A 27,674-nucleotide genomic window follows, 5' to 3' on the forward strand; every position below is an offset into this window, starting at 1 on the left:
TTACATCATTTATTAGTGAAAGGGAAATACCAAGCCTGGGGGTGGAAGGGTGGTGAAAAAAGATGAAATAGTTTTAACTACTTTCTTCTCAAAGTTCCTTCCATGTTTTTGGATGAAAGAAAAATTTTTGCAGGTGCTACATCACATTAACTACAGCATTACATCTTCATCGTGGTGGAAGTCCAAAGGGGCCTGCTGGCACAGGAAAAACAGAGACTGTGAAGGATTTGGGAAAAGGTCTGGGCAGTTATGTCATTGTTGTGAATTGTTCAGAAGGCTTGGACTATAGGAGTATGGGACGCATGTTCTCTGGTAAGTTGCTAATGTTATTATTTTTATATTGCATTAATTTTGTAACTTAATTGCAATATGTCCCCCTTTTTGTAAGAAATGGTATTCATATTGGCCCTCCCAAGATTCCCTGGTTAAGACAAATTTTCAGACTTCTTTTATCATTTCAACACAATTATTTAGACCCTCATAAAACAAAACTCATCCAGATAACTATCTAATGACCTTAGGTCACCCACTGAATGTGTTTTGATGTAATTGACCATAACATACAAACAATTTTCAGCAACTGCCACTGTTTTATTGAAAATACTAGCCAAACCTCAACATTTTAAAATAAGTATATATTCTGCTTTATCCTAAACTTCTTGATACTACTTAAGTGACTACCATTAACTTAACCTAAGACTCACCATAGCTTCTCCACAGACACCTTAAAACTGCCCTCATTTTACATTATCAAATACAGCAACTATATACATAATCAAAAGTGATAAACTGTTGCTATACTCCACGTCTTGCTTGTAGCTGACTGACCAGAGTCCTTTTATGGAATATGTGTGAGGTGGCTGGGAGCAGCAGTTGGGGTTCATTATTGGCAGCATATTTCCACTTGCATCATACATTAAATGGCTTCAAACAGAAAGAGCAACATAAACATTAGCAAATGTCAAAACCTTTCTCATTCATTGTGGGGTAACCCCATGTCATCTTCAAATTTGTTTAATACTGCATTTTAACTATTTGAATTTAATTTTTTTACACACTTCAATTACTTGAATTGGCTCAAATTTGTTCTTCTGATTATTAGCAACTAGTTACAAATACTCTGGCATCTGAATGTTGGAATCTGAATGTTGGCATGTTTCTATATGAGAATGGTATTTGTTACATGTTACAGAATTTGGAATGACTTCATTTTCAGTTCCAATATTATTCTTCCTTTTGTGGTTTTCTGCATTTTTATTGAAGAAGAAGTGCTAATAAGATAAAAGTAGAAAATATTTCTAAAAGTTAGACATTGAACCACATGTTGTTGGATTTGTATGTTTGTCAGCATTGCCCAGATTATCCTGTTCCTTTACTGGCAAGAAAATGCTTGTTTTGTTGAAGGTATTGTTAATATTGTAGGCATGTTTTATTAAAAGATAATTAAATAAAAATAAAATTAAAAAAAATAATGATAAATTGTTTTTCTTGCCATTTACTGTTGAGAACATGTTCGAATGAACACATTTTAAGAATGAACACTGAATTTTCACCACTTAGGATCACAAGCTCCACCTGCAGAGAACAAGGATGAAGAGAAAAGATATCTCAAATTACGAATGATTATTCCTGATAAAACAAACCATAGAAGCCACAACTCTATTTATATGTTTATTTTACCAGGCATTAGACTTGCATGCAGTTTATTATTATTATCCTGTTCCTCAAGCAAGATGGCTGCAAGTGACAGTTGTTCGCTGTACTTTTCCCCATCAATCTTCTGACAGGTTTGGTGTGACCCAATATGATTTTCTCTCCTGAATCAACTTTTTCATCTCAGAGCACTTGCACCTTACATCCTCAGTTTATTTTTTGGATATATTCCGGGCTCTGCCTGCCCCCTAAAATTTTTACCCTCTACAGTTACCTATAGTGCAGTGGAAGTTATTCCATGATATTCAGCACATGTTCTATCGCAATGTCCCTTCTTCTTGTCAGTGTTCTTCTTATGTTCCTTACCTCATCACCAATTATGTGGAGAACCTCCTCCAAATATATAACGATGGGAAGTGGACAATGCAAAGATTTTGGATGCTGCCCTGCTTCAGAACTAATGTAAACATTTACATACAAACATTATTGTCTCCTCATGACATTGCCCCCAAATGTTTAATTATCATCATTCATGCTGAACTGCTTTTTGCTAGTAAATCACCCTGTCCATACATAAAGCTCGATATTATGTGAATGGAAGGCAGTCTCTATTTTTAATTTATGCTCTGAATTTAGACTGTCAAAATGCAGGATAAATGTTAATACTGTGTTTAATCAGGTAAATCTGGTAGTTACTGTGCCATAAGAAAAATTCAGTTGAGAAAACTGCAAAATTATGAGATAGAATTTTCAGTACTGCCAGTAGACATATATAAAAGTACATGCAACTGTCCAAATTTTAATGTACTTTTATACATGTCTATCAGCAGTACTAAAATTTCACATCCCAAAGTTAACTACTCCCCAGTAATTCTGTCTCATCATTTTGCAGACATAATATTTGTGACATCGCAGGTTTGGAGGTTAATCGTATTTTAATTGTGCCCTGCCCCTGCTTTTCTCCCTTGGAGCTGCTAATTATTTATGTTAAGCTGCACCAATGTTTTATTGTGTAACTAGAAAATAAATTCGAGCTATATTAAATAAGATTTATAAACCAGTGCCGTATGTGAAACATGTTTCTGTTTTCATTCTACCTTAGGACTTGCACAGACTGGTGCATGGGGTTGTTTTGACGAATTTAATCGCATCAACATTGAGGTGTTGTCTGTGGTTGCACAACAGATTTTGTCTATCCTCTCATCATTGTCACAAGGGGCCAAAAGATTTGTCTTTGAAGGGTGTGACATCAGTCTTGTTAAAACTTGTGGCATATTCATCACTATGAATCCAGGTATGTTTCTTTATTTGAACAGTAACATTAGCATTAGGTTACGGAAACCTATAATTGTAAAGAGAGTGTCATTACAGGTTTGAAATCATAGGTGCTGCAATCAGTAAGAGTGGTGTCATGTCCCCTACTCTAAATGTTGTGTAGGAGGTCCTATTTCTATAGCTTTGGGACTTGACAGTTGCTAGTCTTACTGTGGTGTAATGCCATGTTTAAACCACTCTACCACCAGCAGAAATATGAATATGATATGGAAAGTTCTGGCAGAATTTAAATAATTTAGTACTAAACATGTGCGTGCACGCCCACACACACACACACACACACACACACACACACACACACACACACACACACACACACCAAAACCTATGCATCTACAAAACCTATACATCTACATTATACTGGCTAAATGTACAATGCCAGACTGAGTTCTGCGTGCAGACTGGGAAGAGAAGTGGTTTTGGGTGGAATGGATGAGGGAGGAACGGGATGATGAGTGGGAGGGAGGATTGGAGAAGGGTTGCCAGTGGCTTGGATGAAGGCAGTTGGTGTAGGTGTAGAAATACAGGAGGAAGAGGCAGTAGGTGCATGGGATGGGACTGCAATACACAGGCACCAGTAAGTCCAAGCGCGACATGGTGACATTGGAGTGAGGGAGTGCATTGGGAGCGGGGTGACAGAACAGTGGAAGGGAAAACTGTGGGAAAAAGGGTGGGGATGCAGGATGAGCGAATTGGAGGCTGTGAGATGGGGTGTAGATTGGTGCGGTACAGGGGATTAACAGAGATTGAGACCAGAAGGATTACGAGAACAAAGGATGTGTTGCAAGGATAAACCTAATGTACATAGTTCAAAAAAGTTGGGGAAAAGGGTCCAGATGGCTCTGGCTGTGAAGCAGCCATTGAAATTGCTCAGCAGTGTGCTCAATCACTGGGCAGTCAACTCTGCTCTTGGCCACAGTTTATTTGTGGTCATTTATTTGGATGAACAGCCATTTGGTAGTCATGTCCACCCAAAAGGCTGTGCAAAAACTGGAGCACCTACAGCCTTGATGTGACCTGTTGGCCACCCATCCCCACCCATTCCTCCCACTCCTCTCCTCCTCTTTGTCCTCACCAACTCCATCCGGCACAACCCCTCACCAAAGTTGACCTGCAGAACTGTGGTCCCAGCATTGCACCTCCAGTTGACACAATGCAGTTATACATGTGTGTGTACCGAAGTTCAAAAAAGAATTTGTCCGAAAGTTAGCAAAGTCTTCAGTCTTGTTTATGTGCCTGTCAACAATTCAATACCTGTGTACTATTCAGTGAGTTGTTATTTTTATTCCAAAATTACTTACTAGATGAAACATTAGTGATAAGAGAATAGGTAATATGGGCTTTATCATACACTGCGTTCCTTTAAGTTTTTAGCTCATATTTCTTGTTGTGTATCAACAGGCAAACTGCTAGTTGAAACAGGCTAATGAAAACATAAATCATTAGCTTATATTTCTCTCTTTTTCTAATGCTTGATTATTGCTTGTACTAAAATTAAATATAGCAAGACATATGGGAAAAGTCTTGTTTTATATGACTTCTGCTGGATTGGTTAATGGTTCCAGAATTATAAATTAATGCAAAATTAATTAAGATTTTAGCCACAGACCATCACATAGTAATTCACCTTGTAGCTATACAAGAACTAAGAAGTTCTCTCTGTAGTGCATGAGTATTCCATAAATAGAATAATCTTGCTGAGTAGCATATTGTGCTGTGCGGGTGATGACTTCAGAGCAGTGGTTGTCAAGCTTTTTTGTGCAAGAGCAGATAAAAACATTAGGAGGAGGCATGTTGGGCCACATATGTACCAATGTTATTAAAAACATTAGGAGGAGGCACGTTGGGCCACATATGTACCAATGTTATTACTAATTAGTAAAATACTAGTAGATTTAACCCCCCACCCCTCCCCCAATATTACTTGCTGCCAGCTTCAGCGATCCCAAAATTGTGACACTATTAATCGCCTGACAAAGTTTTGATATGTTGCCTGTGTGAGCGGATGATTAACTGATCATATCCTTAAATTTAAATGTATTGTCCAATATGAGACCTGATCACAAATGTTTACTAAATGTTTTGAATGTTATTTTTAATCTGCTGGTTGTGTTGTATGATCGCCTTAAATTTATTATCGTTTGCTGCAGATACGTATCACATTTGAAGACCATCTCTAGAATGTGCATCCATGAATCCATATTACTTCCGTGTCAAAATTTATACCACATCAGCTGACCAGTACTGAGTCAGCACATCTGCAAGACAAACAATAAAACATTCCCCCTGTCACATCCTTTAACCCTGCTGAGGGCACACTGCTTACCCCTCTGTTCCCGCAATAAGTGGAAGTGGCCAACCTTACTTAGCTCAAGGCTGACTTCACAATGTCAATTAAAATCAAACACATCTTAAAATTAATACTCTGTAATCATTTTTGTTTGTCACTGAACAGGAAAACTACACTTTAAGGAGCTCTTAATGTTAGTTGACAGTTTTGGATTCAGTTGCTAGTTGCTAGATGACTGTTATTATAAAATACGACTGAGAACCGGAGGCCATATGAATACTTGATTCAGGCTGCATGCAGCCAGTGGGCTACAGTTTGATGACCGTTGCTTTAGAAGAATGTGATCAAAAATCTTGAACAAAGCATGAAATGTGTAGTTGCATCAGCTATTTTCTGCAAATATTACTGTAACATCTAGCACAAAGTCCTCATTTTCTCTTAGTGTAATATTGTATATTGTGTTGACCTCCATTTATAGTGCAGTCAGGGCAAACTAAACAGCACAGAAAGTTAGAAACTCTCGTTTTATGCCTTATCACTGTGTGTTTCACACTGGTGGATCTAAAGAGTTAATTTATGAGTTCATTGATTAACTAATTATTTGTTGCATATATCAGCTACTTTGACACAGAACAAGTCAGTTTACAGATCATAAAATTAATTTACATTTAAGTATAACTGCATGTTGGCTGTTTACAGATGAATTCACATAATTGAAAATAATATTTAGTTCATGCATGTACCACTAGAGTCCAGCAAAATGGAAATGTCTTACTTAGATTTACCTTTACAAGATTTTTCTTGATCCATCTAGTCACCACGATGGCTCACACTTATGACTTTCTGTCAAAAGTGTGTTGTTTTGTATGATCCATTTGCTTAGTCATTTAATATTGCTTCACTGCAACAATGAATGAAAAATGATCCTTCATTGCCTAAGGGTTGCATCAGTTTTTTGCAAGTTATCTCATTCGGTCCTAGTACTTTCACATTCCAAGACAAATTGTAATGAGATTCCAGTTAGTTTACATTTTAGGGCTTCTGTACTGCTTAGCATACTTTTGTTTATATTTCTTCACTTATATTAGGTTGGTGCATAAGTTCATAGTGTTTTTCTATAAGTTTATTTACAACAATCTGCCACTGCTGGGGTGACTTTTTGGTTCCACAACTGTGGTTTTGAGGTGAAGATCTCATCCAGTAAGAAAACTCCTTGAAGGTTGTTTGATAGCGAGCAGAAGAGGTGAAAATCTGAGGGCAAAGGATAGGTGAATAAGGTGGGTGTGGAATGACTTCACAAGCCAACTTCTATATAGTGTTGTTTTTCAGTCTAGCAGAATGCAGGAAGGTATTATAGTGGAGTAGCATCACCTCACACAGTTTTTCTGGTCATTGTTCTTGAATTATGTCTGCCAGACATCTCAGTTGCAGACTATAGATGTTGAGAGTGATGCTTGCTCTTCAGGGAAGCAATTTGTAGTACACCACACTGTCGCTGTTCTGGTAGATGCATAAAATTGTCCTTTGTTGAAACGTGCAGTTCTTTGTATGTGGCTGCATTGTATGGGCTCAACCATTCCATCTCTTCCTTATGTTAGCATAAAAGTACCATTTCTTGTCACCAGTAATAATACGGATAGGAATGGTTGGTGTTGTTCAGTAGCCAGTTGATGACAAGCAAGCAGAGATGCTTATATGAACACCCACAAATTTTTGTGATTTTGGCTTAGAGCATGCGGTACCCATACACCCTATATTTGAACCTTCCTCACTGCATGCAAATGTCACACAGTTGTGGAATGATCACAGTTCATCAAATTTGTCAGTTCTCAAGTGCATGTGGATCTTTGTGGATTAATGCATTTAAACAAGATTTCTGGTTGTCACCCCTCAACTGAATTCAAACAGAAGAATATGTCATATATGTTCCAATTTCTTCACTTGGCATTCCATTTTCTGATGTCCAGAGCTTCACTCACTATATCCAAATGACAATATGTAAACTCAAATAGCAACTGTAAACTGTAAATGAAAGATGACAAACATAAAATAAACCCATAACAAATGGGATATGAACAGGCAAAATAAAAACGCTACAGACTTATGAACCAACCTAATATATTAGTTGACAAACATACCTTTATGCAGTATTATTTCATTTTCAGAGTCTGGTTCCTATTTAGTATTTGTAATGACTATCATCATCATCATCTTGGACAGTTTCCAGCCACTGGCTGGGTCTGTCGGGAACACAAGCCTCTCCATCGTGTTCTGTCTTTCCACCATTCCCCCTCTTCCACCTTCGTCCAGTTCTCTCCTCTTCTCGTCACACATTCCTTCACTCCCTTCACCCATCTATCTCTTGGTCTTCCTCTGGGCCTCTTCCCCTCCAGTTGCAGATCAAACATCCTCTTTGGAATTCTTCCCTCATCCATTCTCTTCATGTGTCCATACCACTGCAGTCTTGATTTTTCTATCCTGTCCTGTACTGGTTCCTCCTTTAGTCTTTCCCTCACATACACATTTCGCAATCTGTCTCGTCTTGTTACACCCAACCTGCTCCTCTGGAACTTCATTTCGCTAGCCTGTATTCTACTTTTGTCGCTTTTGTGCATTACCCATGTCTCACTTCCGTATGCCAATATGGGGACAAAGTAGGTTCGGTATATAATTCCCTTGGATTTCTGTGGCACCTCCTTGCTCCAAATAAGCCCCCTAATGCATTTGTAGACTGCCCTGCTTTTCTGCACCTTTGATTTATTTCCATTGCGTTTCCCCCCTTACTTTCAATCACGCTTCCCAGGTACTTGAAGTTCTCTACCACTTGTAGTTTTTCCCCTCCACAAGTTATATCCACATTTGGCCTATTCGTCTTCCTTGTTGTGACAATTATTTCACTTTTCTTTGCAGAGAAATGCATTCCATATTGTGCTGCCGTTGCCTCCCATGCATCTAACTGCTCTTGCACCTCCTTCTCGCAATTTCCCCATAACATCAGGTCATCGGCAAAAAGCACTGCTTTCATTTTATGATCTCCAATTGCATCTGACACTTGCTGTAGGATTTCATCCATAACAATAATAAACAATAAAGGCGAAAGTGCACTTCCCTGTCGCAGCCCATTTTCCAGCTTGAACCATGCAGTACATTCCCTCCCCACTTTCACACAACTCTCACTTCCCTCATACATTTTTCTGACTTTTCGTGTTATCTCTTCATCTATCCCTTTTGCGTTCAGCACATCCCAGAGCTTGTCCCTACAGATACTGTCATACGCCTTCTCAATATCTAAAAAGGCCATGATTAAGTCCTTCCCGTACTCATAGTGCCTTTCCTGCAGTTGCCTTACCGCAAATATGAGGTCCGTTGTTGATCTTCCCGGTCTGAAACCATACTGCTCCTCTTGCAGTCTACTTTCAATACTGCTTCTTATTCTCTTCTCCAGGATCTTTTCATAGATTTTTCCACAGTGGCATAGCAGGGTGATTCCTCTGTAGTTCTCACATCTCCTCAAATTTCTTTATTTTCTTTGTTTGGAATTAATATATTGAACAATGTACTTCAAAGTTTATTCTTCATCACTTTCTTTCTTTGTTTAATTTCACTTGCATAACACATCAGGAGTTTGAATTATCTGATACACAGTAACATGTGCAGAAACCACTATGATGTAAACTGCCATTGCTGAATTGTTGTTTAGTAAGTTTTATTAATCCTACCAGTTTTATTATCTGTTTAATTGATGTATTTGACTTTTAACTAATTGTTAATGCACTGAATTCTTGGTGATTTCCTTTGTTAGGATACTTGAAAAATGTCTAATACCAAAATTGTAAAAAAATTACAGCTGTAGGCGATATCAAATCATTTATTTTGTTATAACCTTGGACCCAAGCTCAGTGAAGAGGATAATATAAGTAATGATACTAGCTCAATAACATTTAAAAATGAGGAAAGAATTTCTGTGGTTTACCTTAACGTAATTTACTTTTGTTACATGTTAAGCTCATTGCAAAGAATTGTTTGACAAGTCAATGTTTTTCTCCATATCAATAATTATATTAGATACTGGTTTATTATGTTATGATTAACTCTTTCTTCCAGGCTATGCTGGTCGCACAGAACTGCCTGACAACTTGAAATCAATGTTTCGCCCCATATCAATGATTGTACCAGATAGTGCAATGATTGCTGAAATAATATTATTTGGTGAAGGATTTAGAGAAACACGAATTCTTGCAAAAAAAGTATGTATCAGCAAATTTAGTGTAGTGAAGTTCTGTAATGATTGGATGATTCACATTAATATCATGACAACTACTACATGCAGCCTTATTTTAAATGTAATAAAGAGGCTCCTTTGCAACTAAATGGTGTTTATAGTTAAAATGATATCCACGAAATGAAACATGATAAACTGTGTTACTAAAAAAAAAAAAAAAAAAAAAATATATATATATATATATATAATAATAAAAGAATTAGTAACTTTTAAATATTTTTTTTTTTTACAATCACCAGCAAGTCCTCCCTCATCTATCTGGGTTAAAATAAGAGGAAGCAAAGTTTCGTTGTTTGTACTGTTATGTTTTTGGTTTTTGAGCTAACCTAATAACTTTTCTACCAACATGTGAAAGTTATCTGACTCAGTGGGTGTATGTCAAATTACTTATACAAAGCTCTAGTGTTCAGTCTTCCTGTTTTTTTTATTTATTTTTTTTATCTGTCACTTAATATTTCTGTTTTATCACTGGAAATGATTTATTAATGTGAAACATGATGAATTGTATAGTGCTTTGGAGTCCACATTAAAAGTCTTTTGCATGGTGGTTTGGAACCCATATTAAATATTGGTGTCTGGCTGGGTAAGCCATTTCAGTTCTGTGAGGAAGGCTAGGGCACACTACCACCAAAAGCACCATGCATAGTACAATGCTGTAGTGTTCAAACCAATCTTCAGAGTGATGACAGCTTTACAAAAAGCAATCCTTTTTGACAGATGTACTTCTTATCAGTGTACAGTCATTTATGATTTCCTCAGTTTCTTGAATATAAATATTTATTCTCTGTAGCTGCTGTGCTTTCACTCCTGTCTCTGAATGCTAATTTCAGATGAAATACACATGAGCCTAGATTTATGGAACTTTTATATAATGTTCCACTGTTGTTTATAACAAAAGTGATACAATCCCCTTAGTAAGAAAGAAATGTGTCTCTTCTGTAATTGAAGTTTCTAGTGACACTAATGGAAACCATGCACTTATATCAGCTTCTACCTTTGAAATCATGTATATAACGTTCTGTATCCTTCACGAAAATACTTAACCATTAGCAAGCATAATTTTTTATCATCAGCAGGCCTGAACCGTTTTTTAACTCCGAATAAAAGAACCGAGAGAATCAGCTGCTATAGGCAATTTGTCAGTATTCAGCAAGCAGAGAACAGAGTAAACATAAAGTGAATGATTTGCAACTCCAAGTAGTAAATAATAAAAATTAATACAGCAGAGACAGACTTGGTGGTTAACACTATTCGCCACCACACAATCTCTCAGATCGCGGCACAACTGCATCTCTGGATGGCACGAATGGAGCTAACGTGCACAACTACAGTTAATGTGTGTAGCACATGATGAAAGTGGAGTGCGGAACATTTTTTCAGAAACGGGCCAGGAACTGGATATGTCGTCCAGTGTGGGTGGTGCACTTAGCTTCTGTGTCGCTTGTGGTGGTGGCGGGGTTGAAAGTCAGGGTGTCGCATCTGCCAGGTGTGCAGCTCTTGACAACTACGTGGGTGGTGCTCCCTTGGAAATGTAAGCGGGGTTCACTCTGTTAAGAGATGTGGTGGCCTGTTTTCCGTCCATTATGATTACCATCATGTGTTTGTCTCTGCACAGGACACAGTGGGGTCCAGTATAGAGTGGTTGCAGCAGTGTCATGATGCAGTCTGTACATATCATGATGCGTGAATAGCTGTCAACATCATTATGCACAAAAGTTGTTGGACAAACATGTCTGGAGACCTTTGTAGGTTTGATGTGGTTTATACGTTCCTGTAACTCTTGAAGGGACTCCGGTATCTTGTCCACTTCTGACAGTAGGCTGGCATCAACTAACTCCCCTGGCAGGTACAAAGCCTTGCCATCAACAAATTGCTCTGCCAAGGACTCTGTATCTGGTTTGTATGTGGCTAATAACCCCAGTAGGACTATGGGCACTGCAGATGTCCAAGACATGCCATGATGCATTAGCGCAGCCTTCAGTGTCCAAAGCCAACATTCCTCCATACCTTTGCTGGCCATATGGTAACTGGTCATCTTGTGATGGACATAGCCAGAGATCTTCACCAATTGCATGAACAAGTCTGACTCGAGCTGTTGGCCTCTGTCAGTAGTGAAGGAGGGGATGTCCACTCGCAGCAATCTCTTTCAATGCCTGGCAACATGAACCATTGAGATACTAACTTGAATGTCAACCAGACTCCAGGGTGACAAAGATTATGTAAGGTCTTGAACACCAGTCCAAAATGCAACGGGGACAGAAGGGCATGATTTGCCACGTGACACCTCACAATACAATTTCGTGTTCTTGCAGGGTATGTTGACTAGCTCTATCTTAAGTGCCACAGTGCCCTCATGCAATATGGTGTGCAGCTCGGGATCCTCTTGTCGTACCTTGGCAAGCGCCATCACGTTCATCGCCCATAAGACACTGGTCATTTCAGAGAGACAGTCCACAACCACATTAGTGATACCCAATATGTGATGAATGTCTGTACTAAATTGGCTGATTAATTCCAATTGGCTGTACTGCTGCGGGGAGCAAGTGTTGCTATTGTTCTTGGAAGCATATGTTAAGGGCCTGTGGTCAGTCTATATCACGAATTCTCTTTCCTCTATATGTGGTTGAAAGTACTTAATTGCTTGATATTTGGCCACAAGTTCCCAATTGTATGTGATCCATCTTTGCTGGGAAGACAATAGCTTATGCGAAAAATAAGCCAGTAGCTGCCACATGATTTCCACCAATTCTTGGATGGCAGCACTAATGGATTACTGACTGGTGTCCACTACTAATGCCAATGGAGCTTTGAGCTTGAGGTGTGCCAGCAGTGCCTCTTGTGATAGGCTCTTTTTGATCACTTCAAAAGCCACATTCATCTCTTTGGTCCACAGCACAAGAGAACTGCTCTTAACTAGGGGACCTGCCAGTTCTGTGTTCAGTGGCATCTGTTGTTCTGCAGTGTGTGGTAAATGTCAGTGGTAAAAATTGAGCATTCCAAGTATATACATAGTGCTTTTATTGTAGACAGCTTAGATAGCTGGAATATGGCTTCAACCTTCTCAGGGACTCATAATGAGCCTGCTGAAGATACTCAGTGACCCAGGAATTCATCATCAGGTTGTCCAAATACACATTTCACCATGTTCAACACCATGTTGCACTTTTCAAAACACTCAAAAAATTCTCTCAGGTGATGGTAATATTGATCATTTGTTGATGAATACAATAACATGTCATCCAGTGTCATCCAAAGAGGCAATACTAAAGGTCAATCCACACAAGACAGAGTCAATGAATGTCTGCCAGGTTTGTGCAGCATTATGTAGGCTGAACATCTCATGCAACCCAAGTGGCATAATAATCACAGACTTCGGAATGTCCTCTGTTGCCACAGGAATATGGGTATGTGCCTTTGTGCAGTCTGTAACACTCAATATAGTTGCTGTAAGCAGCATGCAGTTATAACTCTTAATAGTGACTTTGGGTAGTGATCAGACAGTCATGAGTTGAGCACTCTGTAACCTCCCAGTTCCTCCCTTTTTGGGTACTTAGTGCAGCTCGAATGCCCATGGGCTTCTGGAAGGTCAGATGATGCCTTCTCACAACATTGCAATGAATTCTGCTTCATCAAAGGGTGAGGTATCCTGGAGTCAATCTTCTCAGCCAGCAAGACATTGGCAGTCCATCCATGGTTTTATATGGTAGATGGTACCATGCCAAACTTGCTGTGGCATGTGGGGAGGTGTCATTAACATTGGGAACTCATGCAGCAGTGGTGGTTCTCTTCATCTGCAACCTAGATGACCTATATGTCATACAATCTGGCATTGTGATGGTATCCAGTAGCCATAAGTCCAGTAATATTAACCCTTAGGCAGGCATTTGCTGCTTCCAGGAGGAGCTAGTAGTTTGCTCAGAAATCAGTGCCTATAATTGCTTTGGCCTCATCAGCTACAGTAATGTCACATGTGAATTGATGGTGAAGAACCAAATTCCACCATCCACGCCAGGTACCATGTGTCATAATTGTTGAATTATTTTCAGCAGATAAGCTAAACACAGTTGGTGGTCTGCAACAGTGCAGCAAAACACACATGCAGCACTGGACTGTCATATGCAAGTTGTAACTTTCACTTATCCACTAAAACAAGCAATGTACCAGGGTACACACATTATGGTGTCATGGTAGCACTTATGTGGATGGCTTGATAATGGACTAACATCTGGAACTGGTCGCTATTTAAATAAAAACAAACTTCTGTACAACTTTGATGGTTTTGTAATTTCATTGAGAAATAATTACGAATTAAGAGTAACAGAAATGAAGTGAGTGGTGCAATGAGAGACTAAGAGGAGAAGTAGATTGGGGAGGATCACCAATAAGAGGGGGTGGGGGAAGAGAATGGAGAAGTAAGCTGAAATATCGAAGCCTTATATGGTAACGTAAGTTGAGTCCAACAGGGTGTTGGAATGCAGTGAGATTTTAGTGTGCAGCTTCCCATCTCCATAGTTCAAGAATTTGGATCCTCACATCCAATGCGATTTTTTAAGAACTCCAGAGATGTGAACTTTCCCTCCAGCCCATCCTTGCATCGTGATACCCTCATAGACTTAACTTGCACTAATATGCAATCCCCCCTCTTATTTTTCATTATTATCATCCCTTTCATTTTCATCCTTTTTTGGGGGACCTATATTTAAAAGATGCCTACAGTTTAATGAGGACCTAACCATCATGCTACATATTATTTTTCACATAGAAAAACCATTGCAATATGTGAAAGAAGCAATAGGCGACAGAAAAATTCTTAGTCTAACTGAGAATTGGCTCTGGAATTTTGGATTCATAGTCTGGCACTTATCTGCTGAGTTTTTTTAATTATATCTTTTTTCATTCAGTATGCCTTATTTAATTATTTTATATATTGCTTTTCGCTTTTTTAATTTTTGTATTCTTCATCCCATGTTTCCCTTGATATTTTCCCCATTTTCTTTTACCCTAGATCTTCATTTTGCTACTCATTTTATTTCTCATCCTTGTAATTTGTCTGTACTCATCACCTTTGGGCTGAAGCTGCACAGTGTTTAGTAATGTATTATCATTGACATCTTATTTTCTCTTATGCCTCCCCCTTCTTGATTGTCACCCCTTCCCCTCACATGGGGTGGGTCTGTCTCATCATGGGGTCTGACCGACCTGCCCTTCCTTTTTAACCCTTCCCTGCCCACCACTGTTTACTTCCCAAGGAAAGAACAAGTAGTTCTGAAAGCTTGGACATTTTTGTATACTTTAATATTTGTCTCTTGGCAGTACCAAAAATTTTATCTTCTGGAGATAAATAATGGCCACCAATTCTGAAATAAGGGCCAATAGTTCTGCCTCATAATTATGTTAATATCAGATTATTAATATAAGTCCAATGCAGAGGTTTGCAAACATAACTATGGATAAAGCAAGACTTTCTCTTAGAATTATGTGTTTTTAGTTAGTACAAAACTGCCTAGCCTAGTGCTCAGCAATTGCACATCTGCCAACAGCTAAAACCTGTAATCAGCATCATAAGCTGTGAGGAAGAACAGTTGACCCAAAGGGACACAGAGATGAATTGCAGTCATCAGCTGGTTCCTCCCAAATTATGCTAATTGTACAAAACTGTAAAGTGCAAGGGATATGTGCTTTCTTTGTTGCAAGTGCACACACTGTAAGTATTATACTTGAAGGTCGGACAGTTAACATGGACTGGCATTCTAGAGAATGATTTCATAAAATTAAAATGAGAAAATAGAAACAGGAAATATGCAGGGGTCCATAAGAGGGTTGTTCATCATGCATGTACTCATTGGTTGGCTCAGTCACAAGCGTTCCATGGAATACAGAATTTGAATCTTTCTGTATCTCACTTATAATCCAGATCTGGATCCATTATATCTGGGAAGCAAGAGCTTGTGTCTGTGAGATGTTCCTGTACTATTTTGGGAAATAGTTAAGCATAAAACTTCAAGAAAAGGCCTTTAAAATTATATGAAGCTAGAATCTGAAGCACTTGCACAAAACGTTTAGAGTGACTTTTGTGTTTTGGGAAAAAAAGGAGGAGGAAAACAAAGGAATAGGACAGTACGTTCTTATGTTCTTCTTATGGCATGTGGGTCGGTCACACAGGAAAACATACAGCAGTGAACTGGATGCTTGTAGTGAAGATCAAAATGTATGGAACAGTTTACAGGTTGTCTTTGTCTAGCAGTGGAAGTAAAATGGTTATTTCTGATTGTTATTATTATTATTATTATTATTATTATTATGCCCTGTAAAATATATTCCTGAGCTCAAAATAGTCTATTTAACTCAAGTAAATGCAACCAACTTTGTTTTGTGAAAACACAGAAGGAAATAAAATACTGAAAAACATAACAAATCTGCATCCTCCTTACTCCATTTGATGTACTTAAAATGAATATGCTTTGATTTTGGACAAACTGATGTGCATATTACAACTGTATTGTTTCTCTCTGGCACCAGTAAATGCAAAATGTTATTACATTTCATTATGAAAAAGATACAAGGTAATGATGTGTTACTAACGTTTCAGGTTTACACATTATACTCCCTAGCAATGCAACAATTGAGTAAACAAGACCATTATGATTTTGGACTTCGAAGCATGGTTGCTTTGCTCAGATATGCCGGCCGTAAAAGAAGAGGTTTTCCAGATCTTCCAGATGAAGAAGTGTGTTGTTTTCTTTTTTAAATTTACATAATTTGTGTACATATGTGTGTGTGTGTGTGTGTGTGTGTGTGTGTGTGTGTATATGTATGTGCAAATGTAGTATGCAAGAAATTTTTATGGAATGTTACTTATGATGTCAGTAAGCAAACATATGCATTGCCTGCGTAAATGATTGCCTTTGAGTTCTGATACATACATGATTTTCATTGGAAATGCTTTTAATTCAGTATGTTCAGTAATATGTAGTTAAGTATAAATAATAATGTGATCCTACAGATATATTATACACCTAGTAGCAACTGATTCTGATATAGCTGATGCGTTGAAGAGTGAATGATTCTATTGCAATGGCAAACTGCGCAGTTTTGGATGTCACATGATCGGGAGGGGTTCAGATCCTTTCCTGGTCATTAGCTACATCACTGGGTACAGAAAGGGCAAGGTGCATGTTTTTGGCATATTTGATCATAGTGAGATTGTAGGTGCTCTATACATGGCCAATTCCATCCCTGACATTGTGCAGGCACTAGACTTTCCACATTCCATTACGTACTGTGAATATCTCAATTTTGCAATAATTTGTCAGTGACTGTCTTTCTTTAATGCTCATGTTTGGTTTAATCAAATTTTCTGGGTTGAATACAATCTGTGATCTCTAATTACGAGGGTTGGAACTTTAATAGTGGCAACTATTTATTTACAGCTTGCACAAAATAGATACATGTTTCAAAGTTTTACTGATCTTCAGAGTACCGGTAGTTACCAGGATTGTGTATAACCCATTGCCAGCAATGTGGTAGTCGTAGGGTACTCTTAGCAGTGCCAGTTGTGTTGACAGTTTGAGCGGCACAGTCTAATGCCCAATGAATTTGTAGCAGTTCTGAAGTGAATGCTGTGAAGTGTTTCCTTCAGTTTAAAAATAGAATTGAACTCATGAGGGCTTAAGTCAGGGGAGTCCATTAGGTGGTATAGCACTTAGCAGCCCCATCAGTCAAACAAATCAGTAACAGCTTGCACTGTACGTGCTTGAGCATTATCCTTCAAAATGATGGTCAGGTCCTGCAGAAAGTGTCATCACTTCTGTCTCTAAACTGGTCATAGGTTGTGTTCCAAAAATGAACAGCATAGAGATGGAAGTGATGGGACTTTCTGCAGGACCTGACCATGATTTTGCAGGACAATGCTCAAGCACATACAATACAAGCTGTTACTGATTTGTTTGACTGATGGGGTTGGTAACTGCTATACCACCTACTGCACTCCCCTGATTTAAGCCCTTGTGAGTTCAACGTGATTACGAAACTGAAGGAAACACTTCACGGCATTCGCTTCAGAACTGCTACAAATTCTTTGGCAATGGACAGTGCTGCTCAACTGTCAATTCAACTGGCACTGCCAAGAGTGGCCTGTGACTTCCACATTGCTGGCAACGGGTTATACACAATACTGGTGACTACTTTGAAGGTCAGTAAAACTTTGAAACACCTATCTATTTTGTACGAGCTGTAAATAAATAGTTGCCACTATTAAAGTTCCAACCCTTGTGTATGTCACCAGTTAAAATTATCACTTTTTTACAGTCTGTTTTTCTTCTGGTTAGCCTAGGTAGCCCAACATTTCCAAGAAACTTTCTTTTTATTAAGTTGCTTCCAGCACTCTTCACTTTTAATTTTCTTTAGTATTCTCCTCTTTTTTGCTCACTTTTCTTTTAATCAAATTTTCTAGGCTGTATGTTATTCTGTGATGTCTAATTAAAGGTCATCAGTTAAAATTATCACCTTTTTACAGTTAGTTTTTCTCCTTGTTACCCCAGGCAGCCCAACATTTTTTCAAAAGTTGTTCCTTCTTATGAAGTTGCTTCCAGTGCTCTTCACTTTTAATTTTCTTTAATGTTCTCCATTTTTAACCATTCTTTATCAATTGCATCACAACTTGTTGAGAAACTCAAAATCTCAAGTTCAAAGAATAAACAGTTATCACTCCAGTTAGTTTCTCTTCTTTATCAAATTTATTTATTTAATTTAGATATCTCTTCTTCTCTTGACTTGTCTTAAAGTTTCCTTTCTTTAATAATAAGCCCTCTTTGGAACTTGCAGCCAGTCACTGTTACGACAAATGCAGTGTAGCAGCTGTATCTAACATGGGTTGCTGTAAGTTGTATGTAATATTAGTTTGACCATTTACTTCCATCAGTCTTCTGGACTTTGTCATCTAAGCTGTATTTATTCTTTATTATCACAACAAAAATAAAATACTAACCTAAATGTGGTGTAACATTGGACAGAATGAGGGCTGTTCAAAAACATTCAAACTAATTTTTGTTGTAGAAACTATAAGGGGTATTGGGGCACACATGATCTCTATGTTTGTAGTCAATCAATCAGTCTCTTTATACATCTGCTAACAATATACATTATATGTATGTAATCAGTTACAATATAATTTATTATATTTAATTTGTTTCAAAAACTTGGATAATAAATACAAATATTTTATATCAGTATATATAAATAATATTTCTTGTCTATATTCAGATATTCTTAAATTCATAAAAAGTATGTGTTGGTAAAAATTGTTTAAGATCTACCTTGAATTTATGAAATTCTTCAATTTTCGTTATTGTAGCAGGCAATGCACTAAAAAGTTTTTTGGGCTGGTAGTTTACACTTTTTTGGTAGTGCGCTCCATTGTGGGTGTCTCTGTGAAAATCATCTAGTGCACATGCCTAATTTTTCTTCATGACACCACGAACAACCAGTTGCTGGCTAGCCATTGACAAGCTAATATGTGTAACTGATATCATCGGATTTTGTGTTGTGAGCACAATGACAGAAAAAGTGGAACAATATCATTGTATCAAATTTTATTTTAAGCTTGCCAGTTCTCCAATTGAAACAATCCACAAGATTCAACAACTGTTTGGGGATGAAGCAATGGGTACCACACAGATAAGAGAGTGGTACAACTGCTCATCAAAGAAGAGTGAATCACATTCAGTTAGGCCCTCAAAATCCACAAGCGACATTGTTATTGATCATGTAAGGACTCTGTTAATGTAGGACAGACAGATCACAGCCAGATAATGTGCAGATAAGGTTAAAGTTAGGATTGGATTCATTCATTCCATTTTAACCCAACAGTTGGACTGTAGGAAGGTCTCAGCAAAATTTGTGCCAAAGTTGCTAAGAACTGAGCAGAAGCAACTTTGTTTAGTGATTGCACAGGATATGCTTGATACTGTGAACAATAATCCCAACTTTCTTAAAATAGTCATCACTGGTAATGAGTACTGAGTTTATGGGTCGAGCCAGAAACAAAGTTGCAGCCATCACAACTGATGCATCCATCATCCCCGAGACCCAGAAAAGTGAAGCAGGTCTGCAGCAATGTGAAATTCATTGTGACCATCTTTGTGATTCCAGTAATGTGGTCCATAATGATTACACCCCAAAAGGTACTAGTATCAATAAGGAATACTTCCAAGAGGTTCTGCATTGCCTTCATGAAGCAGCAAGATGCAAGTGGTCAGACGTGCAGGCAGTGGGCACCTCCACCATAATACTTTAACAATTTGTATAAATTTACTGAAAGAAGATATAGACCTGGGTTTAGTGTCACTTTGTAGGGAAACACATCGAGTTTTTTTACCTTAAACTAAAGGTGTTGCATGTGGCTTCCATTAGTTACCCCACACACATCCGGTCAGAAGCTAATTTCTCCCCAAACTCGCTGTAGCATTGCAGGTGTAACTTGCGCAGTGGTGGCATAAATTCTTGCTCTGAATTCAGATAGAGAAGCTGGCACAGGAGGTACAAACACTATACCCTTGATGAATCCCCATTAAATAATTAAAAAAAAAAAAAAATCGAGTGGCATCAAGTCTGGGGAACATGAGGGCCAAGCAACTGGTGCAACACAGCCAGTCCATTGACCTGGAAAGCAGTCACTGAGAAAATCCTGGACATCAGCCAGGTAGTGGGGTCGTGCACCATCTTGCATGAAGTAAACATTTCATTCTTGGTCATCCTCATCGATCTGTGGCATTAAAAACTGTTACAATACATCCAGGTACACTATCCAGTTGATGGTTCTCTCACAGAAAAAAAAAGGAGCTGTACACTTTGTTCTTGCTTAGGGCACAAATGTACCCTGTTTCTACAAAACATTTATGCCGCTCATAAACTGTAGGCCTACTAGGAGGATCTTTAGTGTATTTGGTATGGAAATTACACTGAACTGTTGTCACTGACTTTGATTCTGCAAACAAAAACAAACAGCTAGCACACCTGGGGTCCAATGAAGGCAGCCATCTTTAACACAACTGCTGCTGCCACTCCTTATGGTGCACTTCAGCACTAGCAAACTACCTGAGACAAAACTTGATGTATTTCCCTACAAACTGACACTACAATCACCTCTATAGGTACTATGAATTAATTTATATGAATTTTCAAAATTTTAAAGTCCTTTTTGAAACACCCTACAATGCAGGCATCATTCTCAGTTAATTCAGAGTTTTTTGGCCAAAAATAATACAGCTTCGGTTTGTCAGCGTTCCTATTCCCTTGACCTAGCACTGGGTGAATTCTGGTTTTTCTGTAAACTGGAAAAGACTCTGAAAGCGACCAGATTTGAGAGCAGGGAAGACTTTATGCAGAATTTGATGGAGCAGCTACGCACTGTTCCTAAAGAGACTTTCCAGCAATGCTTCCAGCTTTGGCAGCAGAGTTGAGTGAGGTGTGTTGAAGCTGAAGGGGACTGCTTTGAAGGTGACTAGTGTGAACAATTGTATCTGAATAAAGACTGATTTTATAAGTAAATGGTGCATACTTTTTGAGCAGCTCTTAATAGTTGTCCATACTTCAACTACATTAATGATGTTTGCAAATTTGAGATGTTGTTAATTCATGTTCCAACAGCTTCCTTTCATGCAAAAGTCCCTCTATTTTGTGGCGGCGTTTGTAGCGACAACCACTTCGCTGTAGAAACGGCTTACGAAGTCACCGCCACACTTTTAATAGCGGGCCGACCGGTCCGCTGGAACAGTGAACAGAAAGATGAAAACCCAAACACTCTGATTAAATAAAAGTCGGTACTTATCTTTATTAACGAAGATACAGAAACACAGTAGTGAACTCCGTGTCTACAGAAATCTGTCTAGTTAGAGTCGGAGCGGCTAGGTCAGCGTCGGCTGACGTCAAACAACAACTCTGCTGCGATGAACACACAACTGACTAGCAAGTACACAAATCGGTGGCGAGTATACACCTGAGCGGCGAATACAGAACTGTCCTAGCGCTCGTGACTCCAGCGCTTAAGAAGCCAGAAGCCAGCGGTGGCGCGCGCAGACTTGCGGCGATTTCCTGTATCGCTGGCGCTGCTTATGCGGACGGCGTCCGGACTTTGATGCTGCCAACCTTTTGGCAGCGGGCTCGGTTGGCATTACTGACTAGGATATAACACTCTAGCTCCATTTCCATTACGCATATATCATTATAATATTTGACCCATGCAGTTGAGCTCTTGCTTCGAACAGGGGGTTGTAATTATATCTGTATAATAGTAGTTTGAGTGTGTACTTCCTTCGTTAATCATCTAGACCTCATCACCAAAGTTCCTGTACCAACTTTAAATCCAAGATGTTATCATTTCTTCACCATATTTTATGAATAAACTTTCCACACCATTTGTGATTTAACGCATCATATATTTTCTTTTACTTTCAGTACATCAACAACTCCTACTAATCTCATTTGTTAATGCTTCCACATGGAAGATTAGTGTCAAAAACTCTATCGCCAGGGCAGAATCATTGGAATATTTACTTTTGCATCCAAGGAGGTATTTCCTACAATTAAGTTGTCATGACTGCATTCCCATGCTGAAGAGGAACATTGTCCCTCAATATGGCACACCAGATGCTCAATAAAAATAAAACCAATGCACAATAAATGCACATTTTCACTAAATATATTATTTTATGGTATTATTTTCTAACTACATAAACAAAATTTGTTGTGTTATTCACTCCTCTAGAGTGGTATGTGTGACAAAACCCGCTATTGACACTTAGCCTCATTTTAGTTATGTCATACTTAGAACCCATAATAAACTCACCAGATATTCCTACTTTCATGTATAACGGTTTATTATTCTCACAGTTACAACCTCTAATACTTTGGAGGGGAAGGGGTTGGGGGAGGAGTGGCGTTGAGTCGAGAACAGTATAATCTAACTTTTTTCTACGAGAACACACAAAACTGCTCTCCAGTATACTGCTTCTCCAGCATGTCATGTCTCATTGACTGGAAAATCCTTGAACCCCCATCCAAATCCCACATTTGATCACCCTGACAGTCATCTGACTTCCATAATGATCAGTAATTTGGCAAGAGTCACATAAATTCAGCACATGTCGTTGTAGTCCTGGGACCCTTGTCTTTGTGACCTCGGCACACATAGATATCATTTGTTTCAACTTTTGTTATTCTATATGAACCTAGATTCTTGTTGCTTCTGTAATGCAGCAATCCTTGAACTCTGGAGAAGTAAAGCAAGTCCCTCTTTCACCAATAACTTGGACTGGGTTTCCAAAATTAGTTTCTGCAATTGTATCTTATTAATTGCCTCTGCTTAATTTGTAATCTTTACAGGATACAGCCAAGTAAACTTGGTAAATGCATCAGTAATACTTAAAATGTGATTACGTCCTTTATGAGTTGAATGAAGTAGTCCTATATGATTCATGTGATAAGTATATAAAGGCTCACTTTCTTGGAATAAAGGATGAAGGATACCTTCCTTTTTTCCTGAGTTCTTATTCGCAATTACACAATTAAAGATTCTTTTCACCTTTTCAGTCAAATCTCGGATACGATCATCTTTCTTACTTCCTCTTCATTGAACTTAACCTTTCTCACACACAAGTGTGATGATTTCACATTGCATAGTGCATGGAAAGTATTTCTTCCATCATAGAATTTGAAAAGAAGTCCATCGCACATTAAGAAGTTTTCACAAGGCATTCTTTGAAAATACTCTCAATTGCTGTCAAATCATCATCCTTCTCTTGAGCTTTTCTGATTCTAGCTGTTAAACCATCCGCTAAATCAAACAACAGATTTACACAATCACTTAAAGTATCTATGTTTCACCCTAGAACCAGATCATTGCTTGATGGTGTAAAAATACTCTTCAAGGGTGAAAGCCCATCTTGCTGTTCTCAGTGACAAGTTCTTCTTATCCAAGTCTTTTGGAATGCAGTACAGTCTGTTGCAATTCTAAAATGTATTCCTAGCAAATATACGGTACCCAGAAATTCGTAAAGGCATAAAAAATAGCTGAAAATTCAAGGACATAACTGCTGTATTTTTCCTCTTGCATTTTTTCATTTTTTAATTTTTTATTTATCTATTTATTTTTTACTCATATACAAGACTGAATGGAACTCGTCATCATTGGGAGATTTTTGTCACGACATGGATCCAAAACATTCTTTTTTTGCATTTGTGTGAAGTTCAATCTTGCATTTTGGGTAGTAGATTTTTAAAATTAGATTTGATGAGAGCATGCCTTTGAGCATATCGAATGATTGCCTCTGCTCTTCCAAGAAACTCATCAGTTCTCTTCTGAAACTAGCATTTTGCAAAATAAATTCCCAAGCCATATTCTGCTGCAGTTTCTGACACTAAACCAGTGCCTCATAATCAGTCTTTGTTTGTATTATAGTACTATCCATGTAAATAAATACAATATTCCCTAGAGCCAGTGCTGAGAAAAAAATGTTTATAAAACACTAGAAACTTGCAGGTGAATTTGGTAGTCCAGATAGTACTAGACTTGTATTGTATTGTAGTTTTATTGATCCAGGCAATCATAGTATTGTACAGCTGTACATATGATATTGGACAGGTCAAGAGAGCTATTTGCAAGTAATTTTTACAAATTGATTTTTACATTATTTTGTAGCAAGGAAATTATCTATCTTAAACAAAACAGTTAATACAAATCATAGAATTGTATGGTTGTACATATGATATTGGACAGGTCAAGAGAACATATTTGCAAGTAATTTCTAATAAATTGATTTTACATTATTTTGTAATGAGGAAGTTTAGCTATCTTTAACAAAACAGTAAATACAAATGTTGTATACTAAAATACAAACAGCCAATACAAATGTAATAGTAAAATAATCCAGTATATTTCATAGACATGCACAGTATATAATAATCCAGTATATTTGATAGACATGCATTTATATAATTTTCAGACCTAATTGAACATTTATCATAAAATTGTTGACAATTTTAACCCCTTTCAAAAAAATGATCAACTGCATAAAAGCAGTGGTCCAAGAGATATTTTTTTTAACTTATGTGTGAAGGCTCTTGGGTTGTTTGTTGCTTTGATTTCATTTGGTAAATTATTACACATTTGTATCCCAACATTTAAAACACTTTTTTGGTAGCAGGTAGTTCTGGACTGAATCATATGTAGGTCAGATTGCTGCCTTGTTGCATAGTTATGAATATCTCCATTGAATTTTAATATGCAGTTACTGTTTAACAGGTATGACTTGACAAATGAGACGATATAAAAACGTAAGCAGAGGGCAGTGTCATAGTACCATTTGTTTTGAAATGTTGTCTGCATGATTCATTATGTCTTAGGTTACAAATTATGCGTATTGCCTTTTTTTCATTTTGAAAATGTATCTACCTCTAGGTGAGTTCCCCCAAAATATGATTCCATACTGTAATGTAGAGTGGAAGTAAGCATAATATACATGTATGAGAACAGGTTTTGTGACTGATTTTTTGAGTATCCTTAAAATGTAACACAGTTGATAGCTTTTTTGAGATATAATTTGTTCGAGTCTCCCACTTAAGATTTTCTTCAAGCCATATGCCAGGAAACTTGACGAAGTCCACACACATAAGCTCTTGGTTATTTAGAATCACATGGGGCATTTATTGTTTTTTGGGATGAGAGTCTGAAGTTGATGTATGTCGTTTTTGTATATTTATAATCAGTTTGTTCTCGTTGAACCATTTGCTAAGTGACGACTTAAGCGGTTTAAATTTTTGGTTGTGGTCCTCTGTATCAGTACCTGTTATTAGTCTACTTGTGTCATCGGCAAATAGTGTGGTATGTCCTGTAGCAAGCTTCGTGCTTATGTCATCAATGTATAGCAGAAACAGTATGGGTTCCAGGATTGAGCCTTGTGGCACACCATATCTAATAGGCATTGTGTCAGAGGAGTGGACAGTAGATTGATGGGTGGTTGTATTCTTTTTTTCAAAATTAATTTCAACTTTTTGAAATCTGTTTGACAGGTAAGATTCTAACCATTTGTTTGCAATTCCTCTTATACCTTTATTTGCTAACTTCTTAAGGAGTATGGTATGGTCAATTACATCAAAGGCTTTGGCTAAATCTAAAAAGATAACTGTTCTGGAATGGTTACAAATGAGATATCTTTTTGGCTTCCCTCTTCAACATGGCTTTCCTCTTCACCACTAGTGTAAACGTTTGTGATGTCTAGTGTGTTGAACACACAGGTATCTTGTAGTTTATCTGAAAGATCTTCTGTGAGGGGATACAGGTAACGATCTTTCACTGTGGTTGAGTTTAGTTTTCTGTAGTCTATACAGACATGATACTCTGTTTTTTTCTTTTTTACAAATACAACCTAGTTAACATATTCAGATGAACTTGGTTCTGTTATTCCTTGACCAAGTCACATATGGACTTGATTGTCAACAATTTCTTTATCTCGTAGTGACAATCTTGTTACTCCATTATATATCGGTTGTTGGTTCTCTCACAGTAATCTTCATTTTCTAAATTAATAGTTTCTGTAGAAACCCCATAAATATCTGTTTCAATTTTCATATCATCACTCTGTGGAGAGACAAAGTTTTTTTCCAAATCCTGTCTAAACTATCTGTTTTTTGCAAACTTTGAACATGCATAATCTCCTAAACATCATGTCATAATAAATTAAGTTGATTGCCACATTCAATTAGCAGCTTCACCTCTTGGTTACTTAATCATACATTATTGCCTTTTAATACTTCTTCTGTTTCATTAATTCAGATGGCCAAACTTCTTGTGATTGAAGCACCTCTTTCCTTTGCTCTTGTGGTTGCAGTCGCTTGACCTGTGGTCAATGGCACCACAACTAAAACACTTTTTGTTTAGATCTGAAGCTGTACTTTTAGTATTTCTGTTGCTTGAATCTCTAGCATCTTTCTTTATAGGATATTCTGAAATTTTCGTTAATGTAACTTTTGTTGTTTCGTTTTGGCAATGACTTCACAGCTCTTTCGTAATGCCTCATTTTTCCTTGAACTCTTCACTGACAGCCCCATGTAGCAAGAAGTTTTGTGCCTGAATTGCATTCTATGTATCAGTCAAGTACCAAAATAGTGAGTCGTTATCAGTATCAGCATGGCCAACTTCCCACAAAGAAGACATGTCAAGTTGCAGACAGGCACAGTTAAAAGACACGTACATAAAGCTTTCAGCCACAGACTTCACCAGTAAAAGAGAGACACCAGACACCACACACACAAGCGAGTACACCTCATGCACAAACGACTGCCAACTCTAGCACCTTGCTCCGGAATGCAACTATCACATGGGATGCAAGCAGCAATCTGGAGGAGGCAAGGAAAGAGAAGGGGAATGACAGTAGCGTATGGCTGCCTGTGGTGGGGGGGGGGGGGGGGGGGGGGGGGGACAAACACTGTCTGGTGGAGGCCAACAGGTACAGCATCAGCAGGTTGTCGGACAGGGTGGTGGGGAAAAAAGGAGCAAAACAGGAGAGGAGCAGGGAACACGGGCAGATGCATTGACAGAGGGCTGCAAATAAACAGGGTGAGAAGTGAGAATTGGGAGGTTACAGTAGGACAGAGGGGATGGAAACTGTTGGATGGAGGCTGTGGGGACTGTATGTTACCATAAATTGAGGCTGGGATAGTTACGGAAGTGGAGAATGTGTTGTAAGGATAACTCCCACCTGTGCAGTCCAGAAAAGCTGGTGATGAAGGAAAGGAACCAGATGGCTCGGGTACTAAAGCAGCCATTGAAATCAAGTGTGTTATGTTCAGCTGTATGTTGTGCCACAGGGTGGTCTACTTTGATATTGCCCACAGTTAGGCCATAGCCGTTCATCCTAGTGGACAGCTGGTTGGTGGGCATGCCAATATAAAATGCTGTGAAATGATAGCAGCAGAGCTGGTAAATGAAACGGCTGCTTTCACTGGTTGCCCGGCCCCTGATGGGGTAGGATAAAACTGTGGCAGGAATGGCACCTGAGTCTTCCACAGGGATATGATCCTTGTGGCAAGGGTTTGGGATTGGGAGCTTCATAGGGATTG

General features: G+C 38.2%; 1 protein-coding gene across 1 annotated transcript in view; it reads left to right on the plus strand.

Annotated features, from left to right (window-relative positions):
* The window catches only part of LOC126092664 (dynein axonemal heavy chain 2), a 994,477-nt gene that overhangs the window by 451,851 nt on the left and 514,952 nt on the right, over window positions 1–27,674 (plus strand). The window contains exons 40-43 of the mRNA XM_049908386.1: window positions 134–312; window positions 2,756–2,947; window positions 9,383–9,525; window positions 16,150–16,287. Coding sequence (XP_049764343.1) covers window positions 134–312; window positions 2,756–2,947; window positions 9,383–9,525; window positions 16,150–16,287 — 652 coding nt within the window. The remainder of the gene's footprint in view (window positions 1–133; window positions 313–2,755; window positions 2,948–9,382; window positions 9,526–16,149; window positions 16,288–27,674) is intronic.

This window comes from Schistocerca cancellata, chromosome 7 (genome assembly GCF_023864275.1).
Source record: "Schistocerca cancellata isolate TAMUIC-IGC-003103 chromosome 7, iqSchCanc2.1, whole genome shotgun sequence".
Taxonomy (NCBI): Eukaryota; Metazoa; Arthropoda; class Insecta; order Orthoptera; family Acrididae; genus Schistocerca; species Schistocerca cancellata.